Source organism: Rhinolophus sinicus, chromosome 3 (genome assembly GCF_057876585.1).
Source record: "Rhinolophus sinicus isolate RSI-liver-muscle chromosome 3, RSI-T2T, whole genome shotgun sequence".
NCBI classification, from domain to species: domain Eukaryota; kingdom Metazoa; phylum Chordata; class Mammalia; order Chiroptera; family Rhinolophidae; genus Rhinolophus; species Rhinolophus sinicus.
Genome location: NC_142503.1, coordinates 155,359,174 through 155,379,827, shown reverse-complemented (window position 1 = coordinate 155,379,827; position 20,654 = coordinate 155,359,174). Strand labels below are relative to the sequence as shown.

At 37.2% G+C, this 20,654-nt stretch overlaps 1 protein-coding gene across 18 annotated transcripts in view; it reads left to right on the top strand.

Moving 5' to 3' along the window:
* HERC1 (HECT and RLD domain containing E3 ubiquitin protein ligase family member 1) overlaps positions 1-20,654 on the top strand; it is a 171,354-nt gene that overhangs the window by 93,280 nt on the left and 57,420 nt on the right. For 7 of the 18 annotated variants that reach the window (XM_088797275.1, XM_088797273.1, XM_088797272.1 and 4 more), the window contains 12 exons: positions 296-361; positions 3,489-3,757; positions 5,613-5,828; positions 6,454-6,574; positions 6,816-7,053; positions 7,208-7,401; positions 9,600-9,755; positions 11,186-11,292; positions 11,814-11,924; positions 15,704-15,880; positions 19,086-19,325; positions 19,699-19,782. In XM_088797275.1, the coding sequence (XP_088653401.1) occupies positions 296-361; positions 3,489-3,757; positions 5,613-5,828; positions 6,454-6,574; positions 6,816-7,053; positions 7,208-7,401; positions 9,600-9,755; positions 11,186-11,292; positions 11,814-11,924; positions 15,704-15,880; positions 19,086-19,325; positions 19,699-19,782 (1,979 nt within the window). The remainder of the gene's footprint in view (positions 1-295; positions 362-3,488; positions 3,758-5,612; positions 5,829-6,453; positions 6,575-6,815; positions 7,054-7,207; positions 7,402-9,599; positions 9,756-11,185; positions 11,293-11,813; positions 11,925-15,703; positions 15,881-19,085; positions 19,326-19,698; positions 19,783-20,654) is intronic. The other 11 variants (XM_088797278.1, XM_088797277.1, XM_088797276.1 and 8 more) reach the window with 3 other exon arrangements.

The window sequence follows — 20,654 nt, the reverse complement described above, 5'->3', positions numbered from 1 at the left end:
AAAATGGGGGAATACCAAAGCAACAATTTTAAGAAGCAACATCAGGACCTTATTAGTTAAAATACTATATGGTTTGATTTTTTTTGCACCCTAGGTCTTTAAATATAAAGTTAGGGTTTCATTGCTAAATAATACCGGAAACATTTATCAATATGTGTGTTTTGTGGTATAACATGTATGGGTGAAATGCTGTTTTATCTGTGCATTTCAAATGAGATTATATAAAGAAAAGAAGATGTAAATGTTGTCTTCTGTATCATATTTCTCCTTTTGTCTTCTGATTCTTGTATGGTAGTGTATTTACTCCTTTTTGGCCAGTTGAGCCCCAGAAAAAAGAAGAGCTTCAAGCAAGTACATGATGGCATGTTTTAATTTTTTTCCCCCTTTTAGCTTGCCTACATATTTTATGGTTTATAAAGTATGTATTGCAGCTCTGCCATGTTCATTTTGAAAATTCCATTTAAGATCCAAAGCTGTAAGGACAAGTAAACAATCTCAAAAATTTCTTGTTGGCCTTTACATTTTCTTTTTATAGTAGCTGACTCTGAATTAATATTAAGTAATTGGGCTTTTGCTTTTGCTTTTCAGACACAGTATTTCCTATATTCAGATATAATAATATAGAACAAATCAAAGTTATCAGGTTGTTGTAGTTTTTTTTTAAGAATTAGCGTTCTTTCATCTCTCATTCCCAAACTGTAAAATTTTGTGTTTCAAAGATGTCAGCCTAAATAGTTTGGTTACAATTATTAATTTACCCTAATGATTTCAGATAAATGTCTTTCTTGTTCTTTCTTATATTTTATTCATACAAAGTTTTGTTTGGGTCATACACCTAATAAGTTATATTTAAATTATGGGTCAGCAAACTATGGCTGGTGGGCCACATCTGGCCTGCCACTTTTCTTGTAAATCTGGTTTTGTTGGAACACAGCTACACTCATTTGTTTATGGATTGTCTGTGGCTGCTTTCACACTACAACAGCAGAGTTAAGTAATTGTAACAGAGACTTTCATTACCCACCAAACCTAAAATATTTACTGTCTGTCTCTTTACAGAAGAAGTTTGCTGACCTCTGCTTTAAATTGCAGAGAAGATTTAACTTGGGGTTGGCCACCCATTCCACAGAATATTTGGAGTGTATTAATATAATTAACTATTTGTAGATTCTTCACAATTGAACCTGAGTGTAGGCAGGCAATTGAAATTTCCATGGATTAGTGATTTGTGAGCTGATTAATAACAGGAAAATGTAAGACCACCTCCCATAAAAATAAGGAATTAGTGTTAATTTAGCAGATCAATTTCTTTGAGCCTCTATTTGAGGAAATCGGACTAGATAATCTTTAAAGTCTCTTTTACTTTTTGGTTCTAACACTAGCTCATTGCACTTTTTATTTCCATTTTGAAAAAGAATTTATAAGTTATAGAAAACAGAAGAATTTTTATTATGAAGTTTTATTGTTGAACAAACAAGCTCAATGCAAAGAGTCAAAAACTATTATTTTTAAGTTAAGGAGAAATCCAGATTCTGAATATGGGGTGCTTAAGGAAATGGAAAATGATTCTTTTTTCTTTTTACCTTAACCCCTACTTTATTCTTTATAATTTTTAATTTAATACCTTTTACATCCATAAAGTTATTCTTTGGATTTTGTCCTCTTTTCTATTCTATATGAAGAATATTCAGCTATGTAATTTGAGGAAATTTTCAGATTGGTTATTTTTCATGTTCAGTAAAACTGAAAATTCAGCTTTTTTTAATTTTTAAGAATTCTTGCAAAAACGTGCAAAAAATTCTTGCAAAGGCAGATAAACCATATATTCTTTACCATTCCAAATTGTTTGGTAGAATTCATATCATTATTTCATAGTTACTTTATATTAGCTGCCTGTTTTGAATTTTACAGTCCTGAGGTTTTACTGTTACCAGGGTAGTAATTCAAAAATAAGTTATGCAATCAATATTGTATTAGTTCGTTCTCTCTGTGGGCATTAATGTTTAAGTAGTTCTCTTCCCAGATCTTTTCCATCTCGTTATATAACAAATATAATTTTTGTAATGCATATTTTATTGGTTACCTAAAGATGCATTCCTAATAGAGAAATTTGGTATATTCACATGATAGGATATTATACAACACTCAAACAAATGAATCATAGCCACATGCAATACTGTGCATTAATATTAGCAATATAATATTGAATGAAAAGAGTATGTCCAAAATGTATATATAAAATGATACTTTTTTATAAAGTCAAAAACAACTAAAGCTAAACATTATTTGTCTTGGGAATACATATAAGATAAAACACTATTTGATAACAATGAAAGCAAACTCAGGCCTAGGGGTAATAAAAGCTTTGGGTAGGAGGATACAAGGAGGGAGAGAGGGGTTGGAGGCGGGACAGATAGAAAGATAAAGTTACTGTCATTTTCTAGTTCTTAGGTTCACATTTATTATATTCACATTTATTATAAGTAAATATAAATACAAAAGCAGGCCATGCATGGACCAATGATTATACCAACGTATATCATGAGCCAAGGATTATGATTAATCTAATTCCTGTACCCAGGATCATTTGTAAGTTAAGGATAAATTTGTAAGTAAAATTTAAAAATTAAAAACAAAGCTTGTAACAAGAATTGGACATTTATTATTTATTTAAAGCTAATATTGACATGACTTTGACAGTCATTGTTGTATTCAAACATATTAACATTTTTGCTGTCTAAAGATTTTAGCCTATAAAATGCCCGCTGGCAAACCTAATGGTATATTTAGCAACTATTGTGACACCCTTCAGTAATTTTACATAAATATCATCTTACAGTAAATCGTACATATTCTTGTCTGTGAAACTTTGCTTCCTCTATCTAGGAGTTTCACAACCTACGATAAGTATTCATTTGCAACCGTGAAACTGTTCCTTTTATTAATGAAACCCAAAGGGTAACGTTTGTGTTTCCTTTTTGTGTAAGTTTACTTGCCCTTCTATATTCATTTTTTTGGTAATGTTTTATTGCAGATACGTAGACACTGCACAGTCTTAACTTACTCTTTGCAATGATAATGTTTAATCAGATGAAGTCCTGTTACTAGTAGGTCTTACCAGTAGTGTCCTAAGTGCCTAGTTCCTTTTTGTTCATAAATGATGGTCTGGTTTAATACTGCAGAGCATTTTAAGCTAAGCATTTTGAGAGCAGTTTCTGCCTTCCTTTTTCTGTGGCAGCGTGTTGCTAAAGCACTTACAGAGACACTGGTACATCAAACAGGGCTTTCCTTTTATTTTCTTACATTGCTTTGTTTGTTGTTTTTTACCAAAGCATTTTGCTCAGATTCACTTAATGCATGCATGTATTCAAACATAAGTATCCATTTCTCACCAGTTGGTATGGTAACAGCACTCAGCCCTCCTGTAGTCTCAGAATGTTTGCTCTACTTGGTTGCCATTGGTGCTTGTTTGTTTTGTTTGTATGTAGGTCCAATGCTCAGTCAACTGGAATCCCTGAGCGACTCTTGGGCTCGCTTGAAACACAGCAGAGACTGGTTGTGCAACTCCTCTTACTCCTTTGAGTCTGATTTTGATCTTACCAAGTCTTTGGGAGTTCATACTTTGATTGAAAATGTTGTAAGCTTTGTGAGTGGAGATGTGGGGAATGCACCAGGTTTTAAAGAGCCAGAGGAAAGTATGTCTACAAGCCCCCAGGCCTCCATCATTGCAATGGAACAGCAGCAGTTAAGGGCAGAAGTAAGTCTTTGATATTTATTCTTCATGAGGGACTATGGAAACATAAACCATTGAATGTACAATTGTAGGAAAAACTTTTCCTTTTCTTTTTCTCCTTGCGTTCCTTTTTCCTCCACTTGAGCTTTTTGATGTCATTATCATAACCATAACAACATGATATTTTGTTTGAAGTGGACAAAAGTGCATTTTTAATTGCCATTTCTTAGAACAAGATACTCTGATCATAAGTCTTCACTTGTCCCGTAGAAACTAGAGTAAGACTGACTGGTGACCATATGGATCTGCTTCTTAGAGCCTCCATTTTTGACCCATTTATCTTTGTTTAAAATGGGCTAGATTAGAACACCACAGTAATAATGATGAATGCTAACATTAGGGAGCAAAACTTGAAGGAGACACAGGATGTCTGTGTAGATAGCCTCAAAATATCTCCCCTTTAAAATATGGAGGGTGCCACAAAAATGTATACACATTTTAAGAACGGAAAAAAGTGTATTGGAGTTATTTATTTATTTACCAATACATAATTTATTAGTTATTGTGGTTTTAACATGTCCACAAATTATTTGATACTCTTCTCTCCAAGAGGTGGAATTTAATTCCACTCCCTCTTGAGAGTAAACTGGACTTCGTGATTCAAGGATAACAAATAGAATATGAAAAGGGAAAAACTATGGTAATTTTACATTGCAGAAACCTGGCAGACATCACCTTCACCAAGTGATCAAGATTAACATTACCAGTAATAAGATGGTGATATCATGTACCCCTGAGAACGTGATGAGAAGGAGACTTTATTCTTCCCCCAAATCCGTAACTCTAGTCCAATCATGAGAAAACCTCAGGCAAACCCAAACTGAGGGACATTCTATAAAACATATGAACAGCTCTTCCAAAGTGTCCAGGTCATGAAAAACAAAGAAAGACAGAAACTGTCCCAAACTAAAGGAGATTAAGGAGACATGACAATTACATGCAATGTGATACCCCGAACTGGATCTTGGAACAGAAAAGGGACATTATGGGAAAACTGGTGAAGTCCAAATAAAGTCTGTGGTTTAGTCAATAGTGTTGATGTTAATGATGTTAATGTCTTAGTTCCGATAAATGTTCCATAGTTATTATATAAGATGTTAACATTAGGGGCAGCTAGGGCAAAGATGTACAGGAACTCTCTGTACCATCTTTAAAACTCTTATGGAAACATAAAATTATTCCAAAATAAGTTTTTTTTTTTAAAAAAGAGGAGGGTTAGGCTGATTGACTGCAGTAGTAGGTATTGTCCTCCTAGGGAGGATAGAGCCAGAAGTAGAGAGAACCATAGAGAAACCTTCCGGAATACTTCCTCTAATTTTTGAACTAAAGAGTTTTCATTCTATGTAACTTTAGTATAAGTAAAAGAAAGCAGTAACCATACTACCTTACAGTTTTGAAACCTTCACACATATCACCTCGTGAGCATCACAGTAGTTCTGTGAGTAGAATAGATAAAACACTATTAGCTTCATTTTACATATGAAGAAACTGAGACTCAGAAAGTTAAGTGAGTTTTCTAAGGCCACACAGTAGGTGGAAGAGTTTGGCCATGAAACCAGGTCTCCTACATTCAAATCTACTACTTTTCCTATCGTACTGTGTAGCCTCTTTTATATTGAAATATCCTTACAGAGTTTCTAGAGATATTTCAGTTTTAAAAAGTCAAAATAAACATTCATCTTAATAAAATAAAATATGTTCTTGAGAAATATGAGAATTCTCTGTGTGCTAAGTAATATATTGTCAATGACATATAGAGTTCCTTTGTATCTTGGTTCAGTGAAGAACTCTAAAATATATTTATTGTACTTTTCTCAAGCTTCGTTTAGAGGCACTTCACCAGATCCTCATTCTGTTGTCTGGGATGGAGGAAAAAGGTAGCATCTCTCTGGCAGGAAGCAGGTCAAGCCCAGGCTTCCAGTCATCCACGCTGCTCACATCGGTGAGGCTGCAGTTTCTAGCGGGCTGTTTTGGTTTGGGCACTGTGGGACACGCAGGAGCCAAAGGAGAGAGCGGCCGATTGCATCACTATCAGGTAGGTGACGGAGCCGGTGAGGATGACACCTTGCAGTGTATTCAGATTTTAACCATCTTTTTTACCAGTTTAATAATACTAAACTTTTTGGTGTTTAACATTGAGGTTTAAAATATAAAGACTTTTAGATGAGTGTTAAAGGTATCTCATTGGTTTAGTTTCCTGAGTAATAGTATCATAGTTTGGGGTTAGGTGAGCCATGGTACTGTTATACTTTTAGATTCTTTGCTCACTCAGTTTTGTTAACTCATAGCCAAATTAGATAGAGGTAGATATAGATTTAAGTTGGGATATGGTTTTTGGGAGGATGGGTTTCTAGAATTTACAGTTTAGACTTGATCATTTTACCTGGTTTCTCTGATTGCTTGAAAAAAAAATTTTTTTTTTAATTTGAGGAAAATTTGCTTTGTGGGAGAGGAGAAAGATTACATAGAATCAAGAATTATGAAGCATTTAAAAATAAATTTAGTATAAAACTTTTATATACTGAAGTATACTAAATAATTACAAACTACCATACGCCTCTAGCAGATAGATAGACTAAGGATAAAATGCTATTGCTTTTATTTTGGTAGGAGGTATTATTGTTGCTAATAGAAAAAGTAAATCTTTATGTGTAATTCAGGATGGGATCAGAGCAGCTAAGAGAAATATACAGATTGAAATCCAGGTGGCTGTGCATAAGATTTACCAACAATTGTCGGCTACCCTGGAGAGGGCCCTGCAAGCAAACAAACATCACATTGGTGAGTAACTGTCCCTGCAGATACAAGATGCAAGTTACATTTTGGCGTGAGGTTTTGTTAAATAGGTAACATTCTGTACCTTGTATTTGACATTAGTAGATAAACTTATAGGTGAACAATACATATTTGAAAATGTAATAGTGTTCCATATTACTATTTATAATTTGGAATATGGTTCATTTTACTAAATGCTTTGTTTACTTCAAAGAAGATTCTCAACTGTCTTTCTTTTTTTTTTTAGAAGCCCAGCAGCGTCTCCTTTTGGTTACAGTGTTCGCCCTGAGTGTTCACTATCAACCAGTGGATGTTTCTTTGGCAATTTCCACTGGTCTGCTAAACGTATTGTCGCAGTTATGTGGCACAGACACTATGCTAGGCCAGCCCCTGCAGTTGTTGCCAAAGACGGGTGTTTCCCAGCTTAGCACGGCTTTAAAAGTGGCTAGTACAAGATTGCTCCAGATTCTGGCCATCACAACAGGGTGAGCATTGTAGAAGTCTGGATAGAACTGTGTGGGGCCTGGTCTTTTCCCATTTTAGTAATCTCCATCTCCCGTAATCTCCTTTATGTGTTTAGATACAACATTTGCCCTTCTGTGTTATTACTACTTTCTTTTTCCCTGTTATTTCATGTAGGACCTATGCTGATAAACTGAGCCCCAAGGTAGTTCAATCCTTGTTGGATCTACTCTGTAGTCAGTTGAAGAATTTGTTATCCCAAGCTGGTGTACTACTTATGGCCTCTTTTGGAGAAGGGGAAGAAGAAGAGGGTGAAGAAGAAGGAAAAAAAGTTGACTCCAGTGGAGAAACTGAGAAGAGAGATTTCAGAGGTATCATAAACTCTTTTCTCTGTCATTATTTACAAGCATTTATTGAATCTCCATTATGTGCATATCATTAGATGGTAGATGTCTTTCTGTTGTGAGGCATGAAAAGATTTTTATTTGTTCATTTAGAAATCCCTTTTCTCTCCAAATATGTGTGGTATAGATGAGTTTCTGACTGAACCTTATCTCCTTAGAGTCCGTTAACCCTGATGTGGTGACCATACTGCTCGCTCTCTATATTCAGCCTCTCCTTGGCTGTCCTGGCTCTAGAACCTAAAGGTTCTAGCTGACTGATTCCCCCAGGTTATGTTTCCTTAGCATATGATCCTGACAGCCCATCTCTAACCACACTTGGCTTAAGTGTTCCCTCAGGACCAAGGGTTTTATTATTTGGGAACTGGGTTAGAATTAGAGGAGCTAAACTTCTTGGTAGGCTGTTCTGTTCCCTAGTCACTAAAAAAATTATTCATTATACTTAGCCATAATAATTTTTGATTGCTGTATATGCTTATAGCTTTTAAAAAATTACAGTGAACATTGTATTTCATTAAATTAATTAAACCCCGAGCAGAACTACCACATATGTCTATTACATAATTAAGGGAATAAAGGTCTAAAATTGGTCATTTATTCAAAACATTTTGTGAAACTACCATGTCTTATTACCATAATAAACTCTGGGAGCCTTTAAATTCTTTAAATCTGGGATGGATGGATGGATGGATGGATGGATGGATGGATGGATGGATGGATGGATGGAGAGAGCAAGTTATCTAACCATTCTGTGCCCCAATTCCTTCATCTATAAAATAAGGATAATGTAACAACCTCCTAAGATTGTTATGAGGATTAAATAATGTAATAAACGTAAAGCACTTAGAGCGGTGTCTGTCACATAGTGAGAGCTCAATGAATGTTAATATTGGAATATTCTAATACTCCAGTATCTATAAATTGTATAGATAGGTAGGTGGGTAGAGGAAATACTCTGGGGGTACAAAAATGATAAAACATTGTCTCTGTCCTCAAGGACCTTCTAGGGCAATAAGGAAGGCAGACATATAAACAAATAATTATGGTGTAATACAGGAAAATAGAAAAAATAGCTAAATCTCAGAATCTAGGAGGATGTATAAGTCTGATTAAGGACTAGCTTTTAGTTTCAGAGGCTGAACCTGTCACAAGTTCTTTCTCCATGTTTATATAGAGAGTACAGTGCTTATACAAAGAACGTGGGCAGACTCACAAGGTAATAAAATAAAAACAAGCTTTTAATGCCACCTCTTGTTTTCCTGAGATCCAATTGGAGATACAGGGTTGTCAAGGTAATAGTTTCTCTCCACTCTGGGCTGAGTACTGCATATGTGGGAAGACATAGTAAGTTACTTCTCAGCCTATGCGTCCCCAACAAAACTGCATCCTTCCATATCCAGCAAAGAATGAAACAGTTCTTTTGTGAGTGAATCTCAGCAGGTGGAACAGCAGACTGAATCCACATCCATTCCCCTCAGGTCGTCCTGGAGAGAAGGCCATTGCACCTCTTGATTTATGGGGATGGCTGGGAGTGAGACTGGTTCTAGTCAGCAGTGGCCAGGCATTCAGAGGCAGGCTGCCCAGGTATTAATAACCCCACAAACCTAAAATACGTACCTGAAAGGTGTACCTTTCATTTCACATGTATTGATACTGAAACACAAATTATCATCAAGTTGTATCAACCAGCTTTATATATAAGGTCTCCAGGCTTTAATTAATTTAAGGAACTTAGTGTCTTATTTTAGAAATACTTGCTGGGAGTGAGGGGGGGGGGGGGGGTAGGATGGAGGCCTCATAAAAGAGATTTTCCCAGGATCTCTAACAAGCCTTCACAGAAGAGGTAGCTTTTGAACTGGATTTTTAAGGAATGTGTAGGAACAAGGTTGGAGTGAGATGCTTGTGTATGTGTGTACCCAAGATAAGCGAGTAATTTTATATTCTTCAAACTAAGATTATAAAAAATACTTGTTTATGAACATTTAAGTAAAGAAGAGGTACTCTACCCCCATTCTGTTCTTTAAATTGTAAAAATTTAGCAGCAGACAACCTAGATTTTGAAATTATGTTTCTGCTTACTGCAATCTAAATGTAAGTTATTTGATATAAGGCTCTCTCCTGTTTGTTGGGTTTTGGTTATAATGCAAACTTGTCTCTTCACTCTTCAGCTGCTCTTAGGAAGCAACACGCAGCTGAACTGCATCTGGGAGATTTTTTAGTTTTTCTTCGCAGAGTTGTGTCTTCAAAAGCAATTCAATCAAAAATGGCTTCCCCAAAGTGGACAGAGGTGCTTCTAAATATAGCATCTCAGAAGTGTTCTTCAGGTATCTGACCTTTGCCTTGTTGTAGAGTGTTTTTATACATCACATGTGTTTTATTCAGGTAATGCCAGGCTTTGACAACACTAGATGCTTGACCTTGATTTCAGGACTTTTCTTTCTTATTTTCTGACTACTTATTTGGTCAAAAGAAAACTCTAATTTCGGAAGTAAAAATTGATGGGAATTAATAACAGAAAGTAGCACTGGAGAACATAATGGATTTAAACAACTTGGCCCTGTTTTTTCAGATTACAGTAATAAATATAAGCAGAGAACATCCTGTTTGATAATTTCACACAGATTTTGACCTCATCTCTTTATCAAAATATAGATCTGAATTTGTCCATTCTCTCTTATCATAATATGATTTCTGTACTTTGATTGTAATTTCTCATTGTGTGCTATTTATGAAAGTTGTATATAATAAGCTTAATTCCTGATATAGCCTAAAAGTATGGTCTGTTTGCATAGATTACTGTCAGTCTTTCTTTCCTAGTATGTTTTTTTAATTGTGGTTAAAATATACATAAAATAAAATTTACCATTTTAACTATTTAAGTATACAATTCAGTGCCATTCACAGTGTTGTTCAACCACGACTATTCTCCATTTCCAGAACTTTTTCATCATCTTAGTTTTTTAAGTATGCTAAAACATAATGTGATCTTCCATGGTACTTGTTATTTTATATGCATATATTCTCAATATACTTTAATAGTTGTTTTTTTTTAACTAGTACACCTTATAACAGCTTTTTTTCTCTTTTTAAAAGGTGAGGCTTATATAATACTGATTCAGGTCTTGGAGCATAAAAAAAATCAGATATGCACTTATTTTCCATTGGTACTATTGCAGTAATGGGTGTAAAAAAAAAGTATCAGTAGTCTGTCTCTACCTTTGTTTACTTTAGAAAAGGATAAACTGCTTATTCCCACTAACGCTTACAATCTCTCTGAGGCAGCCAGGGTATGGACAGAGAAGAAGCAATGGAAGGGATGATAAGCCTGAGGTTTAGAGATTAATAGACTTGTTTAAAATTCTACCTCTGCCTCCACTGAGCTGTGTGGGCTTTGGTCAATTTACTTAATTTCTTTGAGCATTAGTTTCCTCATCAGTAAAATGGGGATATAATGTAAAGTTTTTGAAGATCAACAGAGTTAATATGTGTGAAATCCATAACACAGTGCCTGGCATAGGTAGTGATTATAGTGCTATTTCCTTTATATATATCTGAAAACGGAAACATAAATGGGAATATTCATATACATTAATCTGTCCAGGATTAGTCCAGAATTCTTGTGATAATAGGTTGCAGTAGAGTCCATTACACCCATAAACGCTTAGCAGCCTCAGGGATATTTTTCACCAAGTTCATTTAAACTTTGAATTTAAGTCACATTGATAATAAAACAATGTCTTTTCCCCCCACCCAGGTATTCCTCTAGTTGGTAACTTAAGAACGAGGCTCCTTGCGCTTCACGTCCTTGAGGCTGTGCTGCCAGCTTGTGAATCTGGTGTAGAAGATGATCAGATGGCCCAGGTTTCTATTTTTAAAGTTGTTAGAAGATGTTTTTCACATCCTCAATATGATTGACCCAAAATCTAAAGTTACAGTCTCTTCCGTTGTAAATGTCTCATTTATTTAGTAACAAAACTTCCACTTCTGAGATTGCTTTATTATTTCATCTCCAAGCAAGGAAGGAGAAAGAGAAATTAAGTAATGAGGTGTAAGCAGGAGGGGGATAGTGAATCTACAGTAAGGGATAGTAAGGGTGAAATCTCTTACTAGGTTTGGGCCTCTACCGAGAAATATGTGAAGTTGCATGGCCTATTCAAAGGTCCACATAGTGGGGCAACATGAGGGCGATGGAACCCATTTTCTAGTGGGTTAATAATCTCTCTTTAAAAAAGATAATGAAAACCAGTGAAGGTAGCTGTTGGACATTGACATAATCAAATTTCACATGTGACTTAGTATTATAGTTGAATGATTTCTCTTTTCTAAAAATACTTAAAATTACCCTTTATAAATTTCATCATTCTTTTTCTTTCAACAAATAGGTTGTTGAATGCCTGTTTTCCCTTCTGTCGGATTGTATGTGGGAGACACCCATTGCTCAGGCCAAACATGCTATTCAGATAAAGGAAAAAGAACAAGAAATAAAATTACAGGTAATTGATTCTTCCAAAGAGGTATTTTTAGACAGCACAAGTGAGGATCCTGTCACCTGTCTCTAGATCTCCTCTCCTCTGAGGGACCTTGTTCTATGTTTTTCCATCTTCTCTCTGTACTCTTTCTCTCTCCACTGGTTCTTTCCCCTCAGCTTATACACATCTCTCGTTCCCAGCCTACCAAATCCTTTTTTAATTCATGAAGCCTTCCCTAAGAACAGGTTCCTTACACTTCACGTCCTTGAGGCTGTGCTTCCAGCTTGTGAATCTGGTGTAGACGTTGATCAAATGGCCCAAGTTTCTATTTTTAAAGTTGTTGGAAGATGATTTTGACATCCTCAACACGATTCACCCAAAATCTAAACTTTCAGTCTCTTCATTTGTAAATGTATCATTTATATTATATCTTCTCTCTTGTCCTTCATTGCTGAGCTTCTCAGAAGAGGAATCTTACATATGTTTCAGGCACTTCCTTGCTTCTCATTACCTCTGCAACCCAATTGTTTATATTCCATCAAAGCACAGAAATTAAATGACAAAGTGTTAATTGCTAAATACAGTGTACACTTTTTTTGTCCACATCTTACTGGACCTCTGGAAACGGTAGCCTTCTATTGCTTTTAGAGCACTACCGTCTAGATCTCCATATACTCTCTGCCAATCCTGATTCCCTCTGGAGGCATCTTTCCTTTGACACCACTTTCCCCTTGCCTCCATCCCAAACTCTGGTGTTCCTCAGAGTTCTATGCTTAGCTTTTTTAGCAGTCTTCTTTTTTTTTTTTTTTTTGGTGCCGAAACCCGGGATCGAAAGCAGTCTTCTTAAGTTTGCCTTCCAAACTTAAATGCTAGTCCAGGTGTCTCCTCCTCAAACCTTTCCCCCTTTTTTCTTGTCTCATTTTTTATTGATGGCTCCATTTACCTAGTTTTCCAGATCTGAATTCCTGGGAACTCTAGAGTATTCTAATGTCCCCATCCATATAGTCACTAGACCTCATTGATTAGGAGCTCTTAAGTAGCTCTTGACTCCATCTAGCTACCTCGGTCCTTCTTGGTTTTCATGATTCCACACTTCTTCTGGTTTTCCTTCTATCTCAGTACAATGACTTCCCCCCCCTCATTCTCTTTTATTACTTCTTCCTCTTCTATTTAATCTAAGTGTTGGAGTATCCCAAAGCTTGGTCCCAAGACCCCCTTTTTCTCAGCTGTCACTCCCATTCCCTTTTCTGTACCCAACCAAACCTTATGCAGACCCATATGCCATTTATTCCCAAATTTTTAATTCCAGTTCTGACATTTTTCCTGAATTCTAGACTTATATACCTTTCTTCTACTTGACTTACCCCTTGAACCATAGTCTAATAGGTATCTCATAGTTAGTAGCGTCTTTAGTTTTATTATAGTCTGTTCTGCCTAGTTAGTGACTCAACCAAAAACCTAGGAGTCATCCTTGATTCTTCTCTGTCTCCATCCATGCAATCGCCAAGTCCCATCGACTCCTCTGTAAAAAATAACTTGTATTTGTCCACATCCTCCTTCCTCTGCCATCGCCCTACTGCCAGCCACCATCATCACTGGCCTGGACTATGCAATGGCCTCCTAACTGGTCTTTCTGCTTCCATTGTTAACTCCCTATAGTTCATTCTCTACCCAGGATTCAGAGTGGTATTTTGAAATTGTAGATCAGAGCATGTTGATTCCCTGCTTAAAACCCTCCAATGGTTTCTCATCATTCTTGGGATAAAATCTAGAACTCCTGTTCTCTCCCCTTTGCTCACTATACTCAGAACAACTTGCCTTTTCCTGTGTCTTGGACACACTAAGCTTGCTTGTTCTTTCCTTTGGGCTTGCACAGGTTATTCTCTCTTCCTAATATTTCCCTCAGATATGTTTCTCAGAGGTCAACTTCTTATTATTCAGGTCTCCACTTAATTATCATTTCTTCAGAGAGTCCTTTCCTGATCCTCAATCTAGTTGCCGCACGTTCTTTGTTACATCACCTGTGTTAATTTCAACGTAGCCCTTATTACCTGATATTTTTCTTGTTTATTTTCTGTCTCCATCTTCCAAAATATAAGTTCTTTAAGAACAGAGATCTTATCTAGTTAAAATATATAGGACCTGCTATAGTGCCTGGCACATAGTAGATGCTTAATAAATACTCAATGAATGAATGAATTCAAGTCCTCAGTATTTCTTACCTGAACTCTTACAGTAATCTCCTGATTAGTCTCTCTGCCTTCATCCTGTACATTCCTGGTAAAACAATGTTTATAAAACACAGATCTGATCAGAGACCCTCTATGTAAATCATTCTGTGTAGGCACGACCTACTGTCTTTTTATTCCCCGCCCTTTCTTCCGCCTCCTCCTCCCCCACTCCGGTTCAAGCCATTGTTTCTCAGTCATTGTTTCTCTAGTTGTGTAGGACACAGCTCCCTGGACCATGCTGGTATTATGAGCCTTGCCCTCCACCCCTGGCTGAGGCCATTGTTTGCCAGTCATCAGTCAGCTGCTCAAGGCAGCTCTTATCGGCTGTCAGCTGCTCATGGCAGCACACGGCAGCCCACGTTAGCCCGCGGCAGCTCATGCCAACCTTCGGCTGCTCATGGCAGGCCAGCTCCAGGGAGAACTATTGGTCACAATGTTAGCTATAGAGGGCGCTTCTCACTGGCCCATGTGGGAATCTAGCCGGTGACCTTGGCATTAGGAACACAGCGCTCCAACCACCTGAGCCACCAGGCCAGCCCTTTTTTTTTTTTTTTTTTTTTTTTAAGATTTTATTGGGGATGGGGAACAGGACTTTATTCGGGAACAGAGTGTTTTTCCCAGGACCTGTCAGCTCCAAGTCAAGTTGTTGTCCTTTCAATCTTAGTTGTGGAGGGCGCAGCTCAGCTCCAAGTCCAGTTGCCATTGTTAAATCTTAGTTGCAGGGGGTATAGCCCACCATCCCTTGCGGGAGTCGAACCAGCAGCCTTGTAGCTGAGAGCACGCGCTCCAACCAACTGAGCCATTCAGCCGCCCAGGAGCTCAGCGGCAACTCAGCAGCAGCTCGTTGCCTTCATTCTAGTTGCAGAGGGCGCAGCTCGCTGGCCCATGTGGAAATTGAACCGGCAACCCTGTTGCCCAGAGCTCACGCTCTAACCAAGTGAGCCACCCGTCCGCTCTCTAGTGTCTTTAGAGTAAAGTTCAAACTGAAAATGGCATTCAAGGCCTTCTAAGATTTGGTTCCTTCTTCACTTTCTAGGCTCCTTTTCTGCCATTCTCATCCTCCAGACATTCCATGCTGCTTGAGGTTACTTTCAATCTGAACTCTGTTGCAGCTTTATGCTTTGACTTGTGTTACACATACTGCCCTGAATGTCTTTCTCTCCTTTGACCATCTGCTTAATGCCTTCTCATCACTCAGAACTAAGCTCAGAAATCATCATCTTTTGAATGCTTCCTTATTCTTTCCAAGCATGGTTAGACTTAAACTTTTATATTTCTGCTATACCTGTCATATAACTTTTGTAATTCTCTCACTATAATATTGGTGTTATTTATTTGTCTCTCTGTCCCCTAATTGGATTGTAAGCTCTTTATGGGCAGGGACCATGCTGTATTTATCATTGTGTTCCCACTGCCTGTATAGTAACTGCTCAGTAGTAGATACTCAATAAATATTTATGGACTCCAATTAGGGGTCTTAGAATATACTGGGGGTGCCAAAACTTGTATTAACTTGTATTAACTGAGATCTGGCGTTACTCCAAAATACTGACCCAGCTTCCTTTCTGATAGAAGCAGGGAGAGTTGGAGGAAGAAGATGAGAATCTCCCTATTCAAGAAGTGTCCTTTGACCCAGAGAAAGCTCAATGTTGCCTAGTGGAGAATGGACAGATTTTAACTCATGGCAGTGGAGGAAAAGGATATGGATTGGCATCGACTGGAGTAACTTCTGGGTGCTATCAGTGGAAGGTGCGTAGAATTCCAAGTAGTTTTTAGCATTTTTGCCTTCTAGTCCTTTTTCTCCAGGTTCTTATGAAAAATGTATGGAAAGTTTTTAAAAATCATTATATGTAAATGTTCTATCATTATGTAAGATGTTAACATAAATGGAAACTGAATGAAAGATATACAGGAATGCTATTATTTTTATAACTGTTCTACAATTCTAAAATTATCAAAAAATTTTTTAATCATGATAGTCCCTCCCATGAGGCGGTCATGCAGTGCATACCCAACAGTGAAAATGCAGTGATGTGTGTAATGTTTCTGCCAGGGAAAGCCCATTAGAAACTCAGTGCCTGCGATTTTTATCAGGTGCCGATCATATACCCTCTGCCTGGTATAAGCTAATATTTTAGATTGCCAGTCAGAAAGCAGGAATTGAGTATAAACCATATTGTTGAAGAGTCTAGGCACAATGAGCCAACCTTCTCAGTTAGGGAAAGTTTTTATCAGTGTAGGGCAGGGGTGTCCAAACTTTTTTCAACGTTTTTTACCAAGGGCCATATGCGATAAAATATGCAAACAGCCGGGCCACTCACTCGAGGTGAAGTATGTATTGCCTCACCTGGTGTATTTAAGTAAACTAAATATATTTTTGGAATTTGCTGCGGGCCAATTAACAATGGATTGTGGACCACAGTTGGCCTGTGGGCCGCAGTTTTGACACCCCTGGTGTAGGGAACTGTTTACCAGTCTAGTTCCCAGATGCCAGCCAAGGGCTAACATCACAAGCAGGCCTTTCTAAGGATAGCTGTCTCTTCTATGTTAACTCCTTTTGTGCAGTCCACCCTCTTGGCTCTTGGCCACAGTGTCTTTACAGTAAAATTATTATTATAAGTAGAACCCCATGTAGCAGAGTGAGACCAACCTGTAGGGTTGACTTCAGTTATGCCTTTTAGAGGTCCTAGACTTAGCCAGTTAAAACAAATTTTATTAACTATAAATGTCTACATTAAAAAGTCATGTGGCTTTGGTCTTACGTTTTTGTATTAACCTTTTAAAACTGGCTTAGGCATTGATTTAGCACAGCACAACTCTGGCCAGTCCAGGTCTCAGGCTGTCACGATAGGTGCACACAAAAGAAATACACTCCCAGAGGACATATGTGGTATCCCTGGAAACAAAGTTTATAATTGTTAGGATAGCCCTAGTCAGGATGTACAGTAATAAGGCAGAATAAGTTAACAGGGCGCCAGTGTCACCTCTTTCCCTCTGTTCCCAGTGCAGTCGGAATAAGTTAGTTGAGTCCTTGGTTTCAGAGGGACCGCCTAAATGCAGTCAGTTAAATGGTTTTGCTTGTCTGTGACATCGCTTTATCTGCCTCAAGAGTGTGGATGACATCTGGAGGTGTTCTGTGCAAAGTGCAGGAGCAGGGGCCACCCTCTGCTTCCTGTTGTCTGTCAAGTGTGGTGGGAGGCCCAGCAGTCAGTGTGAATTTAAAGTGCTCACAACAGGCTTCAAGACAACATGGATACTTTTTCCCTTAGGAGGAGGAACAGTTCTGAAAAACAAAGATCATTGATGCCCTCCCCACTCCTCCACATTTCCCCAGGGCCTGCATTTTTGTTTTTTCTCCCTTATTTTAAAACCCGTGATTTAGTAATTTAGTAATTATAATTTCAAACTTTTTCAATCACTTTTTATCTTCATCTAGACCTTTTGTCCAGACAGGTTGGGTGAAAGAGGGACAAAAGAATTTTCACACAAAAACATTTTTATGTAACTTATAAACCAGAAATTGGTCACGACAAAAATCCCAATTAAAAAATTTTTTTTCAAAATAGGTTTAGAAAACCTTCTACCTCTGTTTATCATTATCATTTATCCAGTGAGCAGCCTAGAAAAGATCGATCTTTTTCTGGGAAAAGCTTCACCTACTGAGGCGTGTATATCAGGAGACAGATGAGACATGTAGAGTCAAGCTATCAGTCTGTTATTGCAAACTGCAACTAAACCAAAAAGCTGAACATAGTAAGTCAGCTGCAAGTGGGATGTCCTCAAGAAGAGCTCCAGAGTCCAATGTCATCATTGCCACCACTGTGTTGGGGGTCCCCAAGATCACCTCTGTATTCAAAGATTTGCTAGAAAGACTTACGGAACTCAGCATATAGTTGTACGTGTGACTAAGATTTATTACAACAACACAATACGGATACATAGCTGGATAATAAGGAGAAAAGACACAGGCAGAGTCTGGAGGAATCCAGGTGCAGGCTTCCGTATGTTCTCTCCCTCCCATGAGAAGTCGCATGGAGCACTCTTTCCCCAGCAGCAAAATGCAGCAACATGTCTGCAGTGCTTTAGAGATGCCTATTAGAGACTTAGCACCCAAGATCACTACTTGGGGGCTGGCTGATCATGAAGGTACCCTTTGCCTGGCATGTGCCAAAATTCCAGACTCCCAGAAGGAAAGCAGGTGTTCAGCATAAACCATATTGTTTGTTCAAATATTCTAGGCCTGGTGAGCCACCCATCACTTAGGGAAAGTTTTGTATCAGTGGAGGAAACTTTACCAGCCCAATTCCCAGACACTAGCCAAGGGCCAGCATTACAAGGCATGCGTTTTTAAAGATAGCAGTCTCAGACCTGCTGTATTAACTCTTTTCTGCACAGAAGTATATGCAAGAGAGCAGTTAGAAAATTTATATGTAAAGAATTGAAGCTTTCCATTAATAATTTTCTGGACTAAACATACTTCCTCAGCTTCATAATTAAGATGTAAGCTAAGATTGTTTATTTAAAATAAGTACTCAAGCATAGGGAATATAGTTAATAATACTGTAATAAGTATGTATGTTGCCATTGTGGGTACTAGACTTATCGGGGAGATCACCTTGTAAGTTACATAAATGTCTAATCATTATGCTGTATACCTGCAACTAATATAATATTGAATGTGAATTGTAATTGAAATTTTAAAAAAATTTTAAATAAGTATTCAAAGGTTATTCTAAATGTTCTACAAGGTAAAGATTAAATTTGTTTAAAAATCTTTACAAAATGATGAAATATATTTCATTTGTGTGTTATTTTCACTTAGGCTGAAAATAAACTTATATTCCCATAAATGTATAAGTACTATTTATAAACATTTTCCAGTATTGGTTTATGTAGTTAATAGTACCTAAATAGGTTTTTGGAATATTAGTGAACATTACCATTTTCATTTTAGTTTTACATTGTGAAGGAAAACAGAGGTAATGAAGGCACGTGTGTTGGAGTTTCTCGCTGGCCAGTACATGACTTTAACCACCGTACTACCTCGGATATGTGGCTCTATCGGGCCTACAGTGGGAACCTCTATCACAATGGAGAACAGACTCTGACATTGTCCAGCTTCACTCAAGGAGATTTCATTACCTGTGTGTTAGACATGGAAGCCAGGACCATTTCCTTTGGGAAAAATGGAGAGGTACTGAAACTCATTCACAAACATTCATGTTTTCTTGTTTTTATTTACACTCATCTCAGTTATTTAAGTGCTATTACTCAGATTATAGATTATCCATTCTTTTTCTCTACTACTTTTTGGTTCTTACAGTATTTATCAGCATCAAACAACAGAAAGATAGTAAAATCCCAGTAAGATTATTGACAGATGAACAAATTAGGATCATTTGTAATAATGTGGAATTTCCTTGGTTAGCAAGGTTAATTGAAATTTGGCTCTAGTAACTTTGTTCTGTCTCCTAAGAGCTTTGAATCTGAATGTGATTGGATATTATTAATTTTTTTTAATGTTTTTTTTTTTTCCTTTTCTTTTCATCACCTCTGTCACACTATAGGAACCCAAATTAGCTTTTGAAGATGTGGATGCAGCACAGTTGTACCCGTGTGTAATGTTCTATAGTAGCAACCCAGGGGAAAAGGTAAGGAAGCTTCAAGTCTAAAACATAAAGGATATTTATCATTTTTTATTGATATTTGTTAGCATAGATCGAGTTTATATATATAGGTTATTTCTACTATTCAAAGTACCTACCTGCTAAGGCAATTTACTCTTCTGGAACAGATTACTTTTAGAAATTGCCTTTACTTTTTATTAAAGCACTGTTTGATATTCTGGCAATGTGAACATAGTGAGTCAACTTTCAAGCCTATGTGCAATTATAAGAATTATAGGAAATAGTTTAGGAATAATCTGGTTCATTGGCAATTATGAATATGAGAGAAATAATAGAAATAATCTTAAATGTAATCAGGTATCTTAGCTGAATAATGGTAGTTCCAGTTGTGAAGGGGAAGCTGCCTTTCATTCATTCAGTTGAGGGGATTCTCAGATCTTATAGGTATTATAAATGCGATCCCTAAACCTTTAGGAGGACCCTCTGAAAGAGATATCCCCTAGCTCTAAACTTTTTCTTCTCATCTAAAACCCAGGCAGGGACAAACTCCTTTGTCATCTCCCTGTGCTGGTGGGTGGGTTTGTTTTCTAATCCATCCTTTCACTTGAGGATGTAGGGTAGACTGGGTTTGGTCTCCAGAATTTCTAGTTATTTTTTAGTAGGAAGTTTTTTTGTTTTGTTTTGTTTTAAGAAGGGCACAGCTCACAGTGGCCCAGGCAGGGAGCGAACCGGCACCCTTGGTGTTATTAACACCATGCTCTAACCAACTGAGCTAACAGGCCACCCTGTTAGTAGGAAGTTTTTATCTCATATATAATCTTTCTTTTTTTTTTTTGATGGCAGTATATTAATAAAGACATTTGTAATTTGGCAACATTATTAACATATCACAAAAT